Source organism: Miniopterus schreibersii (assembly GCF_964146895.1).
Source record: "Miniopterus schreibersii genome assembly, chromosome: 1".
Taxonomy (NCBI): domain Eukaryota; kingdom Metazoa; phylum Chordata; class Mammalia; order Chiroptera; family Miniopteridae; genus Miniopterus; species Miniopterus schreibersii.
In genome coordinates this window covers 102,238,902-102,263,268 of record NC_138101.1, presented here as the reverse complement: position 1 = coordinate 102,263,268, position 24,367 = coordinate 102,238,902, and the positions used below count along the sequence as shown (strand labels likewise).

The 24,367-nt window shown below is 35.3% G+C and overlaps 1 protein-coding gene across 12 annotated transcripts in view; it reads right to left on the bottom strand.

Moving 5' to 3' along the window:
* LRRC49 (leucine rich repeat containing 49) overlaps positions 1–24,367 on the bottom strand; it is a 147,930-nt gene that overhangs the window by 86,753 nt on the left and 36,810 nt on the right. For all 12 annotated transcript variants that reach the window (XM_081160752.1, XM_081160755.1, XM_081160748.1 and 9 more), the window contains one exon: positions 12,706–12,767. In XM_081160752.1, the coding sequence (XP_081016878.1) occupies positions 12,706–12,767 (62 nt within the window). The remainder of the gene's footprint in view (positions 1–12,705; positions 12,768–24,367) is intronic.

Here is a 24,367-nt window from a genome sequence, read left to right as displayed (position 1 = left end):
GTTTCTGTAGTGGGAATTTTCATTGTAAACTACATCAAACCCCTTTTGGAAGTATTTTCTACAATATAAGTATAAGGAATAGGACTGGAGGAAGCTACTCATATACCTTAAATTTATTTCTATATGTATTTTGGGCTTAATCTACTTATACATTAAGTTTGTTTATGAATATATTTTGGATTTCCTTGCATGTGTAGAACAAATAATAAAAAAGGAAATCATAAAAAACATACTGGTCACAATTTATCATCTTTGTTTCTGAACCTAAAAACAACCACACTCAATATAACATGTACTCAAGAGTAATGTTAAGACTCAAAATTTCCCTTAGTAATATGTACAAAAATGTTCCTACAACTTCCAGGACCTTAACATTAGCAAAACCCAAAAGGACTTTTTATACAGCAATGCTTTTAAAAAGGTTAATTCATTTCCATGAATAGTTATTAGCCTCTCAATTACGTATGTGTGAACCCAGTCTGAGATTAGGTGTGCAAGCAGCCTGCTCACAGGATGTTTGTTTAATTTTAGTGCAATATTTTTTTCTATAAAGATGCACACATACATATACAAATAAATTATCCTTACACTAATGAAAATGATACTTATGATTACAGTAAGAGTATCTGGGAAAGTTTCTCGGACATTTCATCATGATGTTATAAATAAAATCCATGAGAGCACTTGCATGTATTTTTGTATCTACAGAATTGATGCTTTATATGACTAGAGATGCTACTAGAGAGAAGGAGAAAAATTAAATAAGGCATGTAATAATAATAAAAAGTAACAGCTATCCAATAGATATTTTTCTACCTTTCCTTCAAAGGTAATGCAAAAGGAATAAGACAAACATGATTGAGGTTCCCCAGTTTCCCCACTACCTTGTACCTTTGCCCTCTTTTCTTTCTTCTTTTACTGTCTAACACCCTTGCCCTATAAACTTTGAGCCTTCAATAAATCACAAGGCTTGCAAAAACAGTCCTCAGAAAATACCTTTCTGATGGTTGTTAAGTCCTCTGGCAAAAGGAATGAAAAAGGAACAACGGCCAGTGGCTACTGGAGGTTAAAGTTGTAAAATGCCTATGGTAAAAATGAAAGGTTGCATATTCAACTTTCCAATATCCTTTAAAAGCTCTGGGACAGAGGAATTCCAAGATGGTGGCAGATTGAGTGGAAGCTATACTGACACTCTCCCAGGACCAAACTGGGATTACAACTAAAATACAGAAAAACCATCTTGCATAATCAACTGAACACTAGCTAGAGAGAACCCTCATAACCAAGAGGATAAAGCAGAGACCGCATAGAGACTGGTAGGAAGTAGGGAGGCCCCAGAGGGTTGGTTGGGCTCCCACAGGCACCAGCTGAAGTTCTGGAGGGATATAAGCTGTGGTGGGTTCCTACTGAGAACTCTGGGATATAAATCCCAAGCTGAACTCTCAGCTCAGAGCACCAGAACTGAGAAAGGTGCCCACATAATATCTGGCTGTGAAAAACAGCCAGGTTTCTGCCTGCCAGGAAGAGATGGCTGGAAATGCAGGTACCCTCTTAAAGAGCCAACATACAACATTTCGTGTGCAGCCATTCACCTTGGGCTCTGGAAGACAGAGGGCAGAGTGGAAGAAAGCTGTGTGAGTAGAATCCATGGATGCAAGCTCTGGGGATAGAGCTCAGATGGCACCCCTCTGGATTCCTGTGCTGAGTCATACCCCCATACTGCAAAGAACATTGTTCTGAGGCAGACCTTTACCATCCAGGGAGCTTTTTCCTCTCGGGAGAAGCAATTGCCCCACCCATTGGAAAACCTCTTGCCTCACCCTGTGGAGTTTATACCTTGCTGTGTTCTATAGCCTGAGGCTTATTAAGAGACTAAGAATAGCAATCACCCTTCAGGCAAAGGCAAATCACAAGGTGCTTTGAGTCTTTGCCTGATCTGTCTCTGGAAACAGGGCTTGGAAATGCAGACCTTGGTGTGAGTCTTGGTCCAGTCCAAATGCACTCAACCGCAGCAGAGGGAGCTACAAGCTGTGGAGCGCTGACAGCTCCAAACAGGGTACTTGAGGCCAGTCACAAACTGAATCTGACACTGGCCTGCACCAGAGACCATCCAAAAAGGCTAGGAGTCCTAGCAGACCTACCTAATACATAAAAGCAAACTCAAATAGACAGCTAAAATGGGGAGACAAAAAACAAGCCCCAAATGAAAGGACAAGAGAAGTCTCCAGAAGAAGAGATAAATGAAATGGAGATAAACCGTCTATCAGATATGGAGTTCAGAATAATGATTGTAAGGATGCTCAACAGCATGAAAAAAGATATGGAAACTATGAAGGAAATTAAGAATGGCATAGTAGAAATAAAAAATACATTGGAAGGAATAAACAGCAGGTTAGAGGAAGATGAGGATAAGATCAGTGAATTAGAAGACAAGGTAGAAAAAAAAACATTCAACCAGGTAGAAAAAAAATCATTCAACCAGACATCCAAAAAGAAAAACACAATTAAAAAACAGGACAGTCTAAGGGAGCTGTGGGACAACATGTAACACAACAATATTCACATCACAGGAATGCCAGAAGAAGTAGAAAGTAAGCAAGGGTTAGAGAACCTGTTTGAAGAAATAATGCAGAAAACTTCCCTAACCTGGTCAAGGAAAAAATCACATAAGTTCAGGAGGCACAGAGAGTCCCAAGCAAGAAGAATCCAAAGAGGCCAACACCCAGGCACATCATAATTAAAATGCCAAAAATTCAAGACAAAGAGAGAATATTAAAGGCAGCAAGAGAAAAGCAATCTGTATCTACAAAGGAGCTCCCATAAGGTTGTCAGCTGATTTCTCATCAGAAACTACAGGCCAGAAGGGAATGGCATGAAGTATTCAAAGTAATGCAAAACAAGACTCTGAAACCAAGACGACTATATCCAGCAAGGCTATGATTTAAAGTAGCTGGCGAAATAAAGAGCTTCCCAGAGAAAAAAGAAAAGGCTAAAGGAGTTTGTCACCACCAAACCAGCATTGCAGGAAAAGGGACTGCTATAATAATAATAAGAAACAGAGAGAGAAACAGAAGCAGAAAGAATTAAAATAGCAATAAATAAGGACCTATCAATAATAACCTTAAGGACTTTAAGGGAGAGATCAACAGCAATATAGTCATAGTCCTGGACTTTAACACCCCACTGACTTCACTGGATAGATCTTCCAGAGAAAAAGTCAACAACAAAACAGTGACTCTAAATGACACACTAGATGAATTTAATTGATATTTACAGAACATGTCATCCCAAAGCTGCAGAATATACATTCTGCATATGGGACATTCTCAAAGATAGACCACATGTTAGGACACAAAACAAGTCTCTACAAGTTCAAGAAGACTGAAATCATATCAAGCATCTCAGGTCACAAAAGCATGAAATTAGAAATCAAATACAGTAAAAACATTCAAAAACATTCAAGCAAATGGAGGCTAAATAGCATGTTATTAAACAATGAATGGTTTACCAATAACATCAAGAAAGAAATAAAAAAACTTCCTGGAAACAAATGAAAATGAACACACAACAACCCAAAATCTATGGGACACAGCAAAAGCAGTCCTAAGAGGGAAGTTCACAGCACTACAGGCCTACCTCAAAAAGCTAGAAAAAGTTTTAGTAAACTATCTAACCCTCAAAGGATTAGAAAACTCCCCTGTGAAGTTTTGTTTGCTGGGAGTTTTTTATTGCTGCTTTGATTTCATCAGTTGTTATTAACCTATTCAAGTTTTCTGATTCTTCCTGAATCAGTTTTACATGATCTCACTTATAAGTGGAATCTAATAAACAAAATATACCGAGGAACAAAATAGATCCAGACACACAGAAGCACGGAACACACTGATGAATCTCAGTGGGAAGATGGGGGTGGGGGAGTGGGTGGGGTGAGATTAATCAAAGAACGTATATGCATAAGTGCATAACCCATGAACACAGAAAATAGTGTGGTGAACGCCTGATGGGGGGGGCGATGCGGGGTGGAGGGATTAATGAGGAAAAAAGGGGGATATCTGTAATACTTTCAACAATAAAGGTAAATTAAACAAGAACAACAAAAGAAAAACACCTAAGTTTGGAAGTAGGCAAGCAATGTTTGGGTATACAAATATATCATTGAGTAAAAAAATTAATTTTCTTTTATAAAATAAAAATAATTTTGAACCATAAAAAAATAAAAATAAAATAAAACGCTAGTTTAAAGCAAAATTTTTATAGAATTTGTAAGTACAAAATACTATAAAGATGTTTAAGGTATACAGGGGTGGTGGGCAAAAGTAGGTCAAATTACCAGCCATCATTACTTAAAAGATAAGTCATTAAGGACATGAAATAATAACAAGAAGAAGAAGACAAATAATACAAATAAATAATACAATAATTAATAAATATAAAATACAAGAAAAACTCTGTACTTCGCCTACTCACAACTGTAAACCTACTTTTGCCCACCCCTGTCTAAAGAAGTTGGTTTCTAATGCTCACTTACCTACAGAACATTAATAGGACAATGTTAAAATTTCAAAGTTCTACTGTGTGAGTGGCAGTAATGCTAGTTCCCTTAAATCAGAAGAAAATCTCCAATGTCTTCAATAACACTGCCACTTCGCATGGCATCATGGTCATATTCATTTCTGCAGTCAGTAATCTGTCTAGCATGAGATCAACAGATACTTAAGACTAACAGAAATAAAAAATCATTTTGACTACAACACAAAAATAAAACAAAGAAAATTAACTAAACTGTGTAATTCTTAGCTTAATGTACAAAAATTTAAAGCGTTATATTAGAATGTCAAGTATTTTAAGCAGCAGTCATCTAAAAAAAATGACAAAGTACAATATACAGATCTTGTAACAGAAACACACATGAAACCTATATGTTCATATTAACCATTGTCACCCCAATAAATTTAATAGAAAATAAATCAATGACTATACTAAAAATGACAAAGAAAATAGTCAGTCCATTTTAAACATTTTTATATTTTATAACATTTTTTGATAATTTCTATTTTGATCTCTAAAAGGAAAAGTCACCTATAATAAAGTAATATTGAAATAAGGTATATAATGGAAGATTATATAAAAATGTTTTATTTTTATTTTATACTAGAAGTTCTACATTTTCAATAAAATAAATTTAGATCCCATAATTAAGTCAACTCTGAGCATGATAAAACAAATTTATCTTACTTCAAAGTCTATTTGCATGATGTGGTAGAACAAATCTATCATTAGTTGTGGGCATATCTTTTCACCTGTTTTCCTCCTGAAAGAATTCAAAGCAGCAGCTAGGACTGAAGTCAGGCGCTAAGGGACTGTGCCTTAGCATACTCAGGGGTTTGCTCACTGCAAAGGAGCAAAACAGAGTTGGGTGGAAGGGGCAGGAAGCCCCTATTTTTAGAACTTGTTTTTGTTGGCCCTTTTAAAAATGCAATTAAATGTCTGAAGGTGAATCCCATGTCAACCCCTAGGCAAACATCACAAAGGAGTTAAGTTGCTAAATGGGTATTGGTAATGAAAGTTCCTCGACAAGTATGCAATCATTTTTTAAACTGAAGACTTTTCTTAATAGGTGGTCAGAAAAAAATCTCTCTATAGTTGATTTCCTCTGTTCTAATCAGTAAGAAGATTCACATATTGTTGATTATCTGTTAACTTAAGCTACAAAGAAAAAAAAAAGTATAGGCATTTTAGCAGTTTGTGGATACTAGAACTAAGGAAAATTAATTTCCTTCAAGTCAAAGGACAGAAGCAGCACTTCCAATCCTGGGAATTACAATAGTAAAGACCTATATTTCAACTATGGGAACACTTTATGAAACCACCTGAGTGTCCAACAAATATCAATACATTCTGAAGGTCAGTAAAATAATATCCTCCTTAATATAGCAACTAGTACTGCAAGAGACAACTGCAGGGCAGTTACAGCTTCTCCGATTTTCTGAAATAGAAATAGGTTCTTCTCTGGATACATATTTCAGACAGGGTGACTTTTTTTCCTCAAGCTGAAGTATGGCTTGAGAAAAATACAAAGGTAAAATCTTGAGCCATTTTCAGTGAAAATTTGAAAATAGCCTGGAAGATAATCTTGCCCTGTAATGAAGGAAAAGTCAAACCCCAAAGCTTGGAGTCCAGCGACCTTTAGTCATACTATAATTACTAAAAGAGGTCACTGGAGAACTTGTAACAGCATTCCTTCCTCAAAAAACCAAAATGGAAACCTTTAAAAATTTCAATGACACCATAAAGAGTCCAAAAAGCATTGTCTCACTAACGGAAGGAAGGAGGTATGAGGGGTCCACGGTGACAGGGACGAAGGAGTATTTTATCCCTGACATTGTTTAGAATTTCCAGTGCATGGAGATAACAGAGAGGAAAATTATATTTGGCAGTTTTGTTATTGCTTTTAATGCCCTACAGATACTGCAGCTCCTTACTGCCTGTACCATGGGGCATGCCACAATAACAGGAAGGTTTAGTTTCTATAGATTATTCTTGTATCTAGAAGTTCTGGGCAAGATGCTTAATGACAAATCAACAGATTGACCTGGAAGCCAGAAACAACTGCCAAGAGAATTACGATTATTTAAGACTTTAAACCTCACATGTCTAGGTATTAAACACAGTCCAAGAGATAGTATTGACATAGGCACCCACAAAACAAGTTCTTAGACCACACAGGAAAATCTTCCTACTTGAGGTATTTAATTCTTTTTGAAAAATTTGTTGAAACTATAGTAATATTTTTACTGAGAGCTTATACATGCTAGTTGCTAAAGAGACTGTAGTGAACAAAGCAGACATACTCCTCTGCCACTGTCAAGTTCACAGTCTAGCAGCGAGAACAATTTAAAATGGAAAGTACAATAAACTAGGAACACTGCAATAACAGTGGACATATAGGAAGTTATGAAAGCAGGTAGCAAGATCCCACAGTATTTTTCAAACTTTTAAAACCCAATCCATAGTGAGGAATATATTTACATTGTAACCCACAAATGCATGCACTGATATACCCACATGTAATTAAAACTAAAAAATTGTCATGAAACAATATTTGCCCTTAAGTATGTGACAAACTCTGATATTTGCTATTTTGTATTAGTTTTCTAGTCTTGATCCCTGTAGAGGTTTTGGCTTGAAGTTGGAAAAATACAGACGAGTAGTATTTTTAAGTCAGCTGCATCACTTGCTAAGCATATGAATTCCTGAGCCTCACCTAAAACTATTGAATTAGAATCCATGAAAGATGGGTCCCAGAAAGCAGGCTCTCCAGATGATTTCTAGACATATTAAAGTTTGAGAAGTGCTGGTGTCACTTCATTTGAAATCTAAAGGAAGCTCAGAATTTACTCAGACAGAGAGGATAAAAGGTGTTACTGCCAGAGCCACAGGAGATACAAAGACTGAGTGGGCAAGAGGCAGATGATACGTTGCAGGAAGTTCAGTCGAAGAGGAGCCCAGGGCAGAGCGGGAAGGCAATGAGGATGGAAAGGCAGGCATGGCTCCTGCGAGCTCCCTCTTCTAGTCTCTTTCATACCACCTCAAGAATAATACGTATTTAGCCTTAAAAAGGAAGGGCATTTTTACATGTTACAACATGGATGAACTCTGAGGACATTATGCTAAGTGAAATGAACCTGTCACAAGAGACAAATAATGTATGGTTCCACTAGATGAGGTATCCAGAGCAGTCATACTCATAAAAACAGAAGTAGAATGGTAGTTGCCAGGGGCTTGGGAAGGGAGGAATGGAGAGTCATTTAATGGGTATAGAGTTTCAGTTTTGAAAGACGAAAAGAGTTCTAGAGATTGGTTGTGCAACAACATGAATGTATTTAGCTTAACAATGGTTAAGATGGTACATTTGTATGTATTTTAGCACAATGAAAAAAAAATACATGAGACCAAAAGACCTGAGCTGATATTTGACCTTGACTAGTATTTGACTCCTTTCCCAATGATACTGAATTCCCCTTAGTTCTAGAGGCAATAGCAACCATTCCCTTTTAGGTAATCAAGGCACTAGAATTATAAACGATGGGGGGAAAAAAGCTTATAAAAACTTTGTACACTTGGAGAATGAGAGAAGAGAGAGACTGAAGGAAAGAAAAAATTACAACTTAACCTTGTAACGCTGCAACTGTCTCAGTGGAAGAGATGAAACTGATGAAACACCTCAGGTTTTGGCTACAGAGCATAAACTACCTCCAGAGGCTAGCATATATTTGTCCCTGACAAATATCTGTGTTTAGAAAGCTTTTCCTTGTGAAGGGAAATTATACATAAAACAGTAATCTCTAAATTAACAAATATTCTCATTTTGGGGTATCATAACTTAATGGTTCCCAAATCCAGCATTGAATTGCCTATTAGAATCCTCCAAGAAGCCTTAAAAAAATCCAGATCCCTGGCCCCAAGCAAATCTGCTGGAGCAGATCATCCAGAAGCAAACCAGTGACTACCATGTATCTTCAAAGATTCCAAGGACATCTTTATATGCAGCCTATGTGGGGAAATCACTCAAAGGAAGGACAGTTATGAGAAAGGCTACCTGAGCACATGCTCTAACCTCTTTCCACCCTCTCAAAATCTCTTTGAAATGACTGAACACAGAAGTATGAGACATCCATAGTGGTACTAAAAAACCAGGAAGAGTTCCATCAGCAGACTAGAAAACACTAAGGAATTTCTAGAAGATATAAAGCGATGGAATCAGTAAAACCCAAAATTGCTAAAGAGCCTTAAATGAACAGGATCATTACATTGTAAGTTGGTAAGTGTTGCTGGCAGGGCCTCAGGATATTTCCTAAATCAGAGGCAGCAAGTGTCTGCAGCAGATAGAGGTCACCTGTCCAAAAATAATTGAAGGGTTTGGTAACAATCTGCTAGCCTCTCACTCTCAGAGCAGCTAACTCCTGAACTGTCCCCAGAATGAAAATGAAGTGAGAGAGAGCAGTGATCAGGGTAAGTTCTGGTGGCAGAGATGAATAAGGAGCCCCATTCCCAGAAGGCAAGTTTCTTGTGCATATCCTAAAGGGAAATCCAACTGGGTAGACATACACCCCTCTCCTCCCTACCGAACATCCTCTGCAGACAAGATATCCTCTACTCACAATTTGCATTCACTATGATTTTTTTAAACTCATGTTGAGAAAACAGCTCCATCTAGACTCTCACTTATAAACTACCATCCAAAAATCATGGAAAGAAAGAGCATTTTTGTTTCATTCTTTTGTTTAGAGAACAAATATAGGTATTAACTCCAAGGAAAAGAAGTAAATTCTAGAAATCAAAGAAAACTTTATCTCATTCATAAAATAAGAACAAACCACTAGAAAAAAATACAATCACTACTTGGAAATTATGAGCATAAGAGCCAAGAAAAACAAAATGAATCAACCAGACAAACAGTACCCCAGAAGAGAGGAACAATGGAATTTAAGTGATTCCCTTGATTAACCACAGAATATTTCTCTTAAGGTGATCATCATAAAACGTACTTTGGCAGGCCCCTCCAGCATTCTGTGGACTGGAGGAAGTACCCAGGGTTAGTCTGGGGTGTGGTAGTGTGGGGGGAAGTAAAGAGGGGGAGGGCAAGGATCTCACTGCAGTTCCCCAGACAGTAGACCTAGAGAGTCTGAGCCCTCGCCATCACCTTTGCCCAGGCGTGCCCTGTGCCTTTAATGTCCCAGAACCCTTTACCTTACTAAGGCCTACTCTGCACTCAGAGCTCAGGGCAGGTACCATCTACCTTCACTTCCACGCTGATTTACATTTTCTAATATCCCTGCATATCACCACAACTAAGTTTAACTCAATGAATTATAATTACATATTTGTGTCTCTGTCTTCCTCATGCTCTGAGGGATAATTTAACCAGAAGCGCTGATTCTATTCAGATACATAGACATGAGTATTTGTCATTCATTCTCTAAATATATCTTGCAGGCCTACTGGTTGAACTAAATGCACTGTTCTAATATCTGCAGGAAAACATACAAAAAGTATTCTATCCACCAAGTTCACTATTAAATATAGGTACCTATTCAGCCCATGTTGTAGTTCTCTGAATTCAATAGGGTGCCATCACATTGTGGAACTTCCTGAATTTTCATCAGGAAGGTAATTATTAAGTAATTATTATTACCTGATATTTTATGCAAATGGACCCTTAAGAATCCAATAACTTGGTTACAACCTAGATACACTTTTTGTTTCCCCAAAATGGGTATATGGCTGGATATTTTCATTTGTGAAATACTATCTGAGAGTTTCCCAGGAATCCTAAAAGGTACTGCCTTGCAGCTTTACAGTGCTGTTTCTGCTCTTCTTGACCCGTTACCTCAGGGTCACTGAACTGTAAACCCAGGCAAGTCTATTGTGCCAGGACTATAACAGGGTACTTGGGCCCTGAAAAGATACTATAGGTATCACCACAGGTCATCTAATGGCCCAGCTATCTGAGATATTTGTGTCCTGAGTAAAGTTCACAGAAATGTTTTCAAGGCTTGAACTCTCTGATTCTCCCCCCTCAACCTCACTATACTCTCTGCACCATCTCCTGGACCACGTGCATCAACAGGAACAGAGCAGAAATGTACTTAGCCTCGAAAGTAGATCTGCTGGAAGCAGCAGAGGAAGGTAAAGGGCTAAACTCATGGAGAATCACAGCGAATGCAATTAGGAAGAAAATGAAAGCCCTGAAATTGTTGACTCACTTCTATCGCAATTTCTTGCAAAATCATGCTTCTCAAAGAAAGTTACAAATATTAATCCCATTAATCATATCTTTATTTTGCTGGGTGGGTGGAACTCCTTTACAGGTTGGGGAAAAAAACCTCCCTAAATACAAGCAATTAAAACCAACTCCCTACAGATCCAGTGTTGCTGAGCAAGGGCTCCTTAACCGATGCACACAGAAGCCAATACTATGGTGCCAGCTTTTGAGAAAAGACAAGGCTTTTATTTGCAAGTGGACTGACAAGGAGATAGGAGGCAAAACTAAAATCTGTCTCCTGGATCCAGTGTTTGGGGCAGGATTAAGGGGTTTCAGCACTGGATCTTCCTGGACAACGGACCTTTCACTTCTGGAAGGGTTCCAATGTTCAGGATCTGGTCGTATTACGGTCCTTTCGTTCCGTGGGGGTAGCAGTTAAGGGTGCACAAGTGTTACTCGTGAGTGGTGTTCACAAGTGTTACTCATATACTTTGATTCCACGTCTTGCTAGAAACAGGATAGGACCAGTTTGAGCTGGTTCTGGGTTACATCGGGAGTTCAGAAGTTCAGGTACCCTGGGGACCTGGGAACGCCATAATCCCTACCCCCAAATTTATATCTCTCTTTAAATCACTCCCCATAAACAAGACAGAAGCATAGTAATGATTTCCACCACAGGTTTGGGGACGCTAAGAGTTTGCAATGCCAGTTAATGTCTCTGTGACACACCAGAAACAATGTATTGTGAGAATGAGGAGCTATCCTCTCAAAACAGTTAACAGTCTTTAGGTAGAAGAAATTCTCTAAAGAAAATTGAGTGTCTCTTACACTGCCATGAAAAATGAATCCTACCTCCTCAACAAGATAGAAAGGCAGCTGGAAGAGCATTCAACACAAACTGAAAAAAAAAAAAAAAAGTCTTCCAGAAAACTTTAATGCTTTTTCCACAGAAGAGAAAAAAGAGAGATTCAGGGTATTTTCTTTGAAATAAGGGCTATTTGTAAAGTTCACCATCTGGATTTAATCTCTAACTTTTAGAGATAGAGCACAGGAATATGGGTAATACAAGTCTGATGGAGGACGGAAAAGATGCAAACAGAAAAGGCACAAAAACTAAACTAGTCTTTAATAATCAGAAGTATAGGCCTAGAGGCCAGGAAGTGATGTGCTTTAAACTCTTTTACACTTAATTCTTACCATCCTATAAAAGCAGATTCAAAGAACAGCCCTGAAGTAAAACTAAAGAATTTAGGACTAATTAGTTATGAAGCCTAGTGGTGAGGGTGAAGGAGAAGGAAAGAATCAGAGAAGGAAAAGAGGTCCTTTCTCATTGAAAAGTCTGACTGCTTGTCTCAGCTCCGGTTCTGAAATCTCCCACAACACTGAATGAGACTTTATCACAATATAAAGGATGATATGCTTCAAATCTTTGGAGAGCAAAATTTATACATCATATATATTAATATACAGCCTCTTAGTAGCATTGGTTCTAAGTAGGGATACCAGGCTAGAAGTTATGGCCTAATTAATACGAGTCTGATAAATATAGCCTGCTATACCGAAACTGTTCAGTGGCTATATAGATTGCAGGTAATTTATGAAAAAAATTCTAATTCAACTGACTAGTGCAGTTAAGTGTCAAACAAAGGACAGTGAAATATATGTTGAAATTTCCCCATTTTACAAGGGAGCAACTCTAAAGTATAATTAAATAAAAAGCACATGTTATACAAATGTCATCATTTTAGTATGACAGGCACTGATACACACCAGAGCTTTGTTTTTCCACAAAGGACTTTGTCATCGACAGCCCTATCATTTTCCAATTTAAAATCTCACATCTCAATAAATTCTCCAAGGTACTTACAATCTTAATTTAAAGCACTACAACCCACACAATCAAGTTATTAGTAAATGACAAGTTGGTAGCTTCCACTTACTTAGATATATTGTTGAAGCTGAGAAACAGACGTTGGAGGCAGGGCAAATTATCCACATCTCTCTAGAAGGAAACAGAAAGCAAAAATTTATCAGCTGAAAGCAAAAGAAATCTTATACATTTCTTCCTGCTCAGCTGTTGAAATACAGAGTCATTTCTATTCTCTGCAACCTTGCTACCACTGATTTCTACTAGACACTGAGCTCCATTCTTCTCCACTGCAGATTAAATGGGAGGGTTTCAGCACATCCGCAGAACAAGCTGCACCACTCACAAGGTAAAAGGCACTGAAGAGAACACGGAGAGATGCTGCTGCTAGCCTTTTTAAGCATGCTTTTGGGAAAGAAGCCAAAATGCTTCTTCAGCATTTGAACCATAGCACAAATGTGGTATGATCAAACATTTGTTAGAAATCGTTTTCAAAAGGAAGCCGTTCAAATGCTTTAAATTTTAAATTTATGCTATTAGCTTTCCAAACAGTACTGAAAATTTCAAAGCAATTTACCTCACTGTTCTCAAACCCTTGGAAATATACCACTCAGTTACAAATGAACCAAAACACAAACAATTCTCCCATAAAACTAAATGCAGATCATAGTGAGCGTCACTGAAGGGCACCATAAGGGCAATTTCCATCCTAAGCAAGAACGGTAGGTTCTTGTAATTGGAAATCTACTACCCTGTTCTGTTTAGGTACAGCATCCAAAAGCAAACGTCTGCCGTTTAAATGTAGTTACACTCAGCAAATGTTAAAATCTTTGACCCAAATTATTTTTAAAATATTTTTATTGATTTTTAGAGAGAGAGGAAGGGAGAGGGAGAAAGATTGATGTAAGAGCAGAATTTGGATCGTCTGCCTCCTGCACGCCCCATACTGGGGATCAAGCCCGCAGCCCAGGCAAGTGCTCTGACTAGGACTCAAACCAGTAACCTTTTGGTGCATGGGACAGTGCTCAATCAACCAAGCCACACTGGCCAGGGCCCAAATGATTTTAAAAATCACAAAATAAACACAAAGTTACTAACTTCATTAAGTGAAAAGACACAAACCTTCTGAAAATATGACACAGTGGAGTGACAGAATCTTAAGAGAAAGCTTAGTAGTTACCTAATCTGCAATCTCGTTATTCACATACGGAAAAGTAAACCGCTGAGGCTGTTGCAGAGGCAGGGTGGGAGTGGGGTGGGAAGGTGACCCAGGATTACATACCATCCTAGAGGCTGAGATGGCACAAGATTCCATTTATCCTGACTTCCAGTACTTTGCTCTTTAAAACACTACACTGGCATTTCTCACATAAAATGTTTATTATTTTTAAGGGCAATATAATTACAATAATTCCTAGTTATATGTTTGAATAATGCTAATATAAATATATACATTTTGCATATTATTGTGACCAATATTTAAACCCAAATCAAAACTTGACTTATTGTTTCTATTAAGTCATCATCTTTCCTCCTCCCTCCTGTTCTTCCTCCCTTTAAAACTACCATTTCCAAGACCCCAGTAAGAATTTAGGCAAGTGCATTAAAATGACAGACAAGCCCAGCTTTCCAAAATATGGTTCATCTATTTACTTTTAAAAGCTTGTTGTAATATATATATGTGACAGAATTGTGGTAGAGTCACATCTCATTGATTTTTGAGAGAGCAGAGGAGAAGTGAATCTGGCTTAAGACACTCTCCCACGTAGCTTCCCTTGTGTACCATTCTCCAACCTTCTCTCAACCCCTTAGACCCTAAAAAGTGTAAAACTAACATAATTACAGTGACCAAATCACCAGCTACGTACACCATTCATTTGGCATTACCATTCTCAGGCCCACCCCTGAAAACCCTGTTCCATAGCTGTGAGTTAGTAATTTTTAGAGTTTATCAACCATGGTCAAGGAATAAGTCTGCATAAAACAGGAAGACAGCCAAAGGCCCCTCAGTGGGTAATAAGTTCTACATGTTGGCAAACTTCTTGAATTAGCTCTACCAGCTACCTCTTTCTCTGATATTCCCAGAAATGAGAGGGGAATGGGGTGGAGGAGGAGTGATAGATTAGTGGTAGTAGGGCTCATTTTATTCCAGGGCCCTGTTTTCCAAAGGAAATGGTAGTTTGCTTCCTATCTGCTCTCTAGAAGTATGGAGTCACAACCTAATTGAAAGCCCTCTCTGTACTCTTGGGGAATCTCTTCTCCCAAATTCTTCCTGGAATCTACTTAAGATATTTCTAGGGACAAGTATTGTTTGCTGACATCTAACTAGAAGAAACTGAGAAGCAGTAGTCTGGAATTCCACCTTTAAAAAAAAAGTACATCTGTCTCTTTGAGCCTACCACCTTCAGAGATTACAGACACCTTTCAAGACAGATTTTTTTGCTATCAAAATATAAAATCAAATTACATCAGGTAATAATTTGTGAGAAAGGTTTTTTAAAGTTTATTTGATTAAATTATAATGTTTTATATTTATCTTCACTTATAAAATACAATTTTAGCAGAAGTCTTTATCAAATTTTCAAAGTCAATAACTATCATGACCTGATAGAGCTATGAAAAATATTCACAATATCAGAATTCAACTATATATCCTTATAACCACATTAATAAACGGTCTTTCCAGCAGTTTAAAAAGCAAAATAATTACACAATCATTTTTGTTGTTCCAAACTTCATTTTTTTAAAGAAAATTAGAACTTTTAATTTTTCTAGCAATTCTGAAATATACTTTGTCATGAATTCCTAGCATTACAATTTTGGGAGAATCAGCATTCAACAACCTGCTTACCCAAAATGTTTAATTATTTTGGAATGATGGGGAAAGGAGCGATGGGGGTTAAAGATGATGTAAAAAGGCAAAATTCTCATAACTTTGAGAAAAAGTCAGCATATTTATTTCATTGTCAAGCATTAAACCCTCTCAACAGTTCTTTTCTGGAGGTAACAATATCATAGGTAGAAAAACTATTGCAAAGAAACAATAATGTTAACATACTTAAGATGAAAATATAATGAGATAAAATATTTACATATAGAAGAATATCTATAGCTCATTTATTATTCATTTGCTCATAGTCTCAAGTTTATTATATTTAACAAAGCACAATTCTGAGAATCACATTCAAAACTTTTTTGAAGTAAGATTCAAAACCATTTTATATATTTTAAAAATATAATCCATTTAAAATAGATTTAAATAAAACTACTACAAGATTACTGAGGATTATAATTCTGTATTCTTCAAAAGCATAATAACTTGCCATTTGATAAATACGCTTGTCCTACTCTGCTCACTGTTTTCCACATTCTTAAACTTCACAGAAGAACTGAATGATTCAGCGATCTGCCCATGTGTGTAACATCTTTCCTGGGGCTATTTTTAGAGCAGCCTCCTGCAGAGGAATAAGGAAGGCAGGCAAGGGGAAAGCGGCTCTGGCATATGCCACGCAGGGCAAGATGACTATAATAAGAATCACGGCCATTCCTATCTTGTTATTTATTTTGTCATACCAAAAAGTCAGAGTAAAAGTACATAGGGGTAATTATTTTAATTTTGAGAACTGGAAGCATATTTATTAATAAGCATTGAATAAGCTTGAAAACAAAGGAAAAAGTAATATTTTTATAAAGAGGTTTATTAAATTAATTCCAAAATACTACAGCCATCACTTTGTGACACAAATATTATATGAGGAATAATATGTGGAAGTCATCACCTCAGTGGTCTAATCATATATTTAAATGCCAATGAAGAAAAGCCTATTATCTTGCTCTGTTACCCAAAGGCATTAATATGCATATCTGCTTTTTATATTTGTTTACTACCCATTACATGACAATAAATATCAGTCAATCTAGCTGCAAGTTACTCTTCAAGTCTGCTTTTCTTCTATGCACTGTTGTAATCTCCACACAAAGAAAAGAATAAAAGGGATCTGGAAATAAGACTAATAACAGGAACTGATACTCTGACTATAGAGACTTCTAGTCTTTATAATCTAGGAGAGCTAGATTTAATAGCTATGAGGAAAAAGAGATAAAGCCTCAATTTCATAATCATAGACCTTTCCTCACTTGAATTTTTAGTTCAAATTTATATCACATGCATGGCCTAACAAGACTCCTTATAAGAAATGGTCCCTAGCGTTCATGCCCCTATCACTCCTGGCAAAACTCACTGAAAAGACACAAACTCAACTCAGGCTTTAATAATATTCTTACTATCCCAAACTACTAACCTATGGGGGGGGAGGGGGGAAAGGCATGAGCAAGAGTCAGCAGAAATTTCAGAAAGCAAATGTAGAACTGCCAAAAAATTAAGAAATGCAATCACTTGAAAAAGACTATGGACTATTTTTGTTTAAAATTATTATAGAAACAACCTGGCCAGCGTGGTTCAGTGGCTGAACATTGACCCATGATCTAGGGGACTGGGGTTCGATTCTCAGTCAGGGCACATGCCAGGGTTGCAGGCTCATTCCCAGTAAGGGGTGTGCAGGAGGCAGCTGATCAATGACTCTCTTATCATTGATGTTTCTATCTCTCCCTCTCCCTTTCTCTCTCTGAAATCAAAGCTATATTTTAAAATAAATTAAATAAATAAATAAATAAATAAATAAATAAATAAATAAATAAATAATAAAATTATTATAGAAATTAAATCAAATCATGAGAAAATATAATACTATAAATAAAGTGATCTGGGTATTTATGAAAAAATCCAAGCTGAACTTCTAGAAACAAAAATAATAGTCTTTACTAAAAACTCAATGGATGAACTAGAAATCAGATTAGACAAGACTGAGGAGAGAGTTAGTGAACTGGAAGAAGGCACTAAAGAAGTAAAAAAAAAAAAAGATATGCAGAAATGTAGCACAGAAAAATGAGAAAGATGGAAATTTTAAGAAACCAAGACTAGAACAAGAAGGTCCACACTATGTCTTATAGGTATTTCAAAAGCAGAAAGAGAGAAAATAAGAGGAAGCAATATTTGAAAATAGAAAAGACCCAGAATGTTCCTATAATTAATGAAAAATATGAATCTGCAGATCAGGCAATACAAATATTAGGTGTGCTAATAAAATTACCATATTTAATAAAATCTAAGATACCATCTTACAATTATTTTATATAACACTTGGTGAAAATAAACTTATGATTAACCAATAATAAAATAACCTATCACTTAGAATTTTTATTTCATTATTACTGAAAGAGTTCTTATAGATTTACTTCATTATATGTTTTTAACCAAATATCATTCTTATGCATACATAAAAAGTAAGCAAAATAAATTCATTAAATAAATAAACTCCCAAAATATCTCTACTTACTATAAGGCTAGAGTAGTTAGTATATTTTTGGCATAATGGTAGACAAATAGATGGAACAGAATAGAAGGTCTAGAAAATGTCTCATTTGATTATAACTCATTTTCAACAAGGACACCAATCCATTTCAATGAGGAAAGCAAGATCTTTTCAATAGAAGTTGATAGAGCAAATAGATATCCCTATGTGGAAAAAATGAACCATGACCTCTATCTTACACTGTACATAAAATTTAAAGATGGATCACAAACCTAAAGTGAAAGGTAAAACTACAAAACATTTGGAAGAAAACAGAGGAGAACATATTGTGATATTGGGATAGGCAAAGACTTTTTAGACAAGACAAAAAGGCACTAATGATAAAAGAAAACAAATTAATAAAGTGTACTTCATGAAAATTTAAAGCTTTGATATGTCAAAAACATTGTTAAGAAAGCCAAAAGACAAGCCATGCAGAAAGCACACTCAATACAATTATCAAACAAAGAATTCGAATCTGGAATAAAGATCTACTACAACTCAATGATAAAAAGATAAACAACTGAATTTTTTTAAATGGGCAAAAGACTTGCATTGATACTTCACAAAAGGGTATGTCAGAATGGCCAATAAGTACTTGAAAGATGTTCAATATCATTAGCCATCAAGAAACTGTAAATCACAACCACAATGCAAATCATAGAATCACTACAATTATAAAGACTGTCAGTGTCAACAGTTGGCAAGGATGTAGAGCAATTAGAACTCTCATTTATTGCTTGTGGGTATGTAATTTGGTATAATCACTTCATAAAACTGTTCGGCATTTTCTAATAAATTTAGACATCCATCCCTTATGGCTCAGTAATGACATTCTTAAGTATTTACCTAAGAGAAATGAAGGTATATGTCCAGCAAAAAATATATATATATAAATAAAATACTACTGGAATATTCACAGCAGCTTAACTTGTAAGAGCCAAAAATTGGAAATAACCAAGATGCCTGTGAACAGTAGGATAAAAAAGTAAATTGTATTATATTTAGACAACAAATACAATTTAGCTTTTTAAAAAAACTACTGATACATACAAGAAAATGGATAAATATCAAAATATTTATTGAGTAGACAAAAGAGTACATACTTTTATATATATTATAAAAAGTTCATATATATATATATATATGAATATGTAAAAAGTTCAAAAACAAGCACAATTAATCCATGAGAATAGAAGTCAGGAAACCTCTGGAGCAGGGAAAGACATTGACTGGAAAGAGGCATACAAGAACTTTCTGGACTGATAGAAATGTTTCCTGTCTTGATCTGGGTGGTGGTCAGATGAAAATATACATATATTTTATACATATAGTTTAAAAATAAACTGTACAGTTAAGATTTGTGCATTTTACTGTATCTAAGTAATACCTAAATAAAGTATGAAGGAAAAGTCTTCACATTTAGAGTCCAACTTCTGAATCACTATGTAACTAATAATGTCCACTCTGTTCACACACTCGTCTTCCCTGCCATCAAACACATGGTGATGCAGTCAGTATACACTAGCAGTGTGCTCTATTATTGCCTACAGGACTTTCTTCTAAGCTACGGACCCCATTCTGTATGTTTTGATATTGCTAAAGAAATATCAATGCTATGGTCTGAATGGTTATGTCTCCCCAAATTCATATGTTAAAGTCCTAACCCCCAAAGATGATGGTATTTGGAGGCAGGGACTTCAAGAGGTGCTTAAGTCATGAGGGTGGAGCCTCATGAATGCGATTAGCGCCTTATGAAAAAGACCCTGCAGAGACCTCTAGCCTCTTCCACTGTGAAGAAAGTGAAAAGGCACAAGCTATAGACCAGGAAGAGGGCTCTTACCAGAATGCAACAATGCTAGCACCTTGATCTTGGACTTCCTAGACTCCAGAACTGTGAAAAGTAAACTTCTGTTGTTTATCAACTGCCCAGTCTATGGTATTTTGTTATAGCAGCTTGAATATGCTAAGACAACACCATGAATTATTCAGACAGCCTCCTGTTACTTTGAAATTTCTTTCATCTGTTCCAAGGAGTTTGCTCAATTTCTCCTGCCTTCAGTTGCATTGCTTAGCATGTGATAAGCAACTTCTCTGAGCCTATCTCAGTAACAGAATGTAACACAGCCTGGCCAAACATGATTATTTTCCTTTTAAAGTATTTGATTATTAATTAGCAAGATAATGTGAAATTGCAGTCATTCCTCAAATAAAAAATGTTTACTAATATTAAACTTGTATCTTTGCTGTTCCAGTTCCATGTCTTTTTGAATAGAGTAACATTTCATTTCAATGCCAAATCATGATGTAATCTTTTAAAATATATTTTGAACAGTGATTAAATTCAAACCATGTTGTACCAACAATTGAAATGACAATAGTATAAACAGTTATAACCAAGTTCACATATATTTAGGCACTGAAATTGCTGTAGCCTATCCATTAGTGATTTTAAGATGCCATACTCTATAAGACATCCAGATTTCAGAGTTATTGAAATACGGAAATATGTGTCTTACATTGGTAAAATGTGGTAGTTCCACATCTATACACATCATAGCTAGTCTGAAAGAATTAAAAAAGAAATCCTATACTTTTAAAAGCAACCAGAGAAAGAAAAAGAAGACCACCTACAAAAACTGATAGTAGAGTTTTATTACAACAATAGAAGGTCAAAGACAATGGAATAAGAACTTCAAGTACCTGGGAGAAAATTTACTGTCATCCAAGTCAAACCATCAGCCATGAATAAAAGAAAAATAAATGCATTACTGGACAAAAACTAAGAGAGTTTACTACCATCAGAGTCATCTAAATTATATATTTTGGGAGAAGTGGTAAGCACATGTGGGTGAATCCAAATAAGCATTGACTGAAAATAGCAGCAATTGAAATCTAATTTTGAGAGTAAAAAGATTCCAAAGAAATACTAGGCAACAAAAACATGTAAAATGGAGTGGGGTTATTAGATTAAGTGATTCTAAGGTCCTTATTTGAAAAAAAGGTATGGAGGTATATTAACTTGTATAACTTAAGTCAAGGGTATATTTCAAAATGTTAAGAATAACCATTAAAGTGAATAAGAAAGAACAGAGAAAACACCATCAACCTGAAATAAGGCACAAGAGGAAAAGAAGAAGAAAAGCAGGATGAAGAGAAAGCATGAGAAACATTGAAGTAATAAATCTAAACAGATCAGTAATCACAGTTAATAAAATAGACTAAAGTCTCTGGTTAAAAGACATATTCTCAGATTGTAAGTTAAAAAGGAGTCATGTCTTCAGCTTTTCTTTCAACAGTATCTTGTAGTTCTCAGTGTACAGGTCTTTCATCTCCTTTGTTACGTTTATTACTGGGTATTTTTTTTGTTGTAATTGTAAGTGGGATTGTTCACTTCATTTCTCTTTGTGATAGTTTGTTCTTAGTACATAGAAATGCAACAGATTTTTGTATACTGATTTTGTATCTTACAACTTTACTGTGCTATTATTATTTCTAACAGTTTTTTTGTGGAATCTTTATGGTTTTTTCTATATAAAAACCATGTCATCCACAAATACTGACAGTTTTACTTCTTCCTTTCCAATCTGGATGCTTTTTATTTCTTTTTCTTGTCAAATGCTACTCAGCCATAAAAAAAAGATGAAATATTGCCATTTGCAGCAACATGCATGGATCTTGAGGTACTACGCTAAGTAAAATAAGTCATATGGAAAGGATAAAAAACCATACGATTTTACTCAAATATGGAATATGAAACAAAAAAAGTGACAAATGAACAAACAAAACAAAACAAACTCATAGATACAGACAACAACTTGGTGGTTACCAGAGGGAAAGGGAGGGGAAGAAGGAGGAAATGGGTAAAGGGGGTCAAATATGTGATGACAAATGGAAACTAGACTTTTGGTGGTGACCGTTTATTATAGAGTATACAGATATCAAATTATAATGTTGCACACCTAAAATTTACATGTCTTAATTAATGTTACCTTGATTTAAAAAAAAAAAAAAAAGTTGTGCATTCTTTATAAGGAAAAGGTTGAGAGTTAAAGAACTTACTATGATGCACTGAGAAGAACTCAGAATCACTTCTGCTGATATTCCTGCCAAAAGTATATAACCTGAATCTAATCATGGGGAAACACCATTAGACAAGCCAAAATTGAGGGATATACTACAAAATAATAAACTAATAGTCTTCAAATATTTGGAAAATTTCTGTGCCTTGCAATAGATTTTGCTATGAACCTAAAACTTCTCTAAAAAATTAAAGACTTAATAAAAGCAAAAAAAAAAAAAAATCTTTTAAAGAATGTGCATATGGTAAAATACAAAGAAAAACTCAGGTACACTTCCAGACTGAAGCAGACTAGGGAGGCATAATTGAATGTAATGCATGATCTTGGGTTTTCTTTTGCTTTAAAGGACAGACACTAATTGAGACAACTGGGAAAATCTGAATGGGATGTATAGATTAGATAATAGTATCACATCAAGGTTAGTTTCCTGGTCTTCATCACTGTAATGTGACTACACAGGAAAATTCCTTGATTTTAGAAAATACACACTGAAGTATGTGAAGACAAAGGGGCATTATGTCTACAACTTACTCTTAAATGGCTCTCAAAAAAAATAGAGAAACAGAGAGAACTGGTAGATATAAAGAGAAATGAAGCGAGAGAGAATGATCAGGAGAGAGGGTAAAGCAAATGTATGAAAATGTTATCATTTAAGAAATCTGAGTAACAGGTACTGGGAATTATTTATGCCATTATTGCAACATTTTCTGAAATTATTTCAAAATTTTAAATTTAAAAAGATTAAGGAATAAAAAAGATATACTAGGGAAAAAAACAACCAAAAGAAAGCTGGTATTAACATTATACTAAATAAATATTGAGGCAAGAAGTATTATTAGCTTCCTGATACATATACTATATACCTAGAACAGTGTCTAGTATATGGTTCATGCTCATAAAATTCTTGCTCAATGAAGGAGTAATAAAGATATTTAATATATAATGAGGAAAGGAACAATTTACCAGGAAGATGCACCAATTTTAAATTTACGTACACCTAAAAACATAGCTTCAAATACTGAACAGATACTAGGCAAATATATTGATACTAAATATTGACTATAACTATTAACAAGGCAATAAAGCAAATCTCAACAAATGTCAAAGAACCAATTACATATAATCCACATTCACTGGCCACAATGCAATAAATTAGAACAGAATAACAAAAAAATCCATATTAAAAATTTTAAATATTTCTTAATAGCACATGGATCAAAGAAGAAATCATACTGTAACTCAGAAAGTATTTAGAACTAAATGATAATAAAAATGCTAAATTTCAAAACTTGGGGGAAGAAACAATACTGGTTCTTAGAGGGAAATTTATAGCCTTAAGAGCTCATAACAGAAAATAAAAAAAGACTGAAAACTAGTGTATCAAATATCCAACACAAGTTTTAAACTTTAGAAAGGAAATAAGAGATAACATCAAAAATCCACAAAGTAATATTCTTCAAAAGCTATGAGGGAGGTTTAATAAAGCCAAAAGCTGGTTCTTTGAAACTACTAGTAAAATAAACAACCCTCAGGTAATATTGATCAAGAAAAAAAGAGAGTGCAAATAAGCATTATTAGATGTGACAAGGGAGACATGACTACAAATAGAGCAGCCAGGAAAAATGTGAATTTAGATGAAAGAAAACTATAACATATCAAAACTGATGCCCACTATTATTACTGAGTTCAATAGTTTAAAACTACCCAGACTATTTAACAGATAAGTTCTATCAAATATTCAAGGAATAAGATGATCTTTATCTCATATAAATTGAGATTTATACTAAATAGGAAACCAAAATAGGGATTCACAGAATATCAAAATGGGAAGCACTACCAATATATTTTACAAAGCTAGTATGACCTTCATACCAGAAAAGAGCAATAAAAAGAAAAGAAATTACAGGTCAATCTCACTTATTAACATAGATGTAAAAACTGTAAATAGAATATTAGCAAACAAAATCAGGAATGTATCAGGGCCTCTAATACACATAATGACTAAAAATGCTAGAATGACTTATTATTACAAAATCTTATAATTTTCAAATTTAATTTATCAAAGAGAAATCCATATGATCAATCTAAGAATCATAGAAAAATCATTTAATAAAACCCAACAACCATTCATAATATAAACCCTAAGCAAACTAAAAATAGAGGATAATTTCTTCAGACTGATAAATGGCATTTAGCAAGCATAGCTAGTGATGCATTCCTTTTAAAATAAAAAATAAGGCAC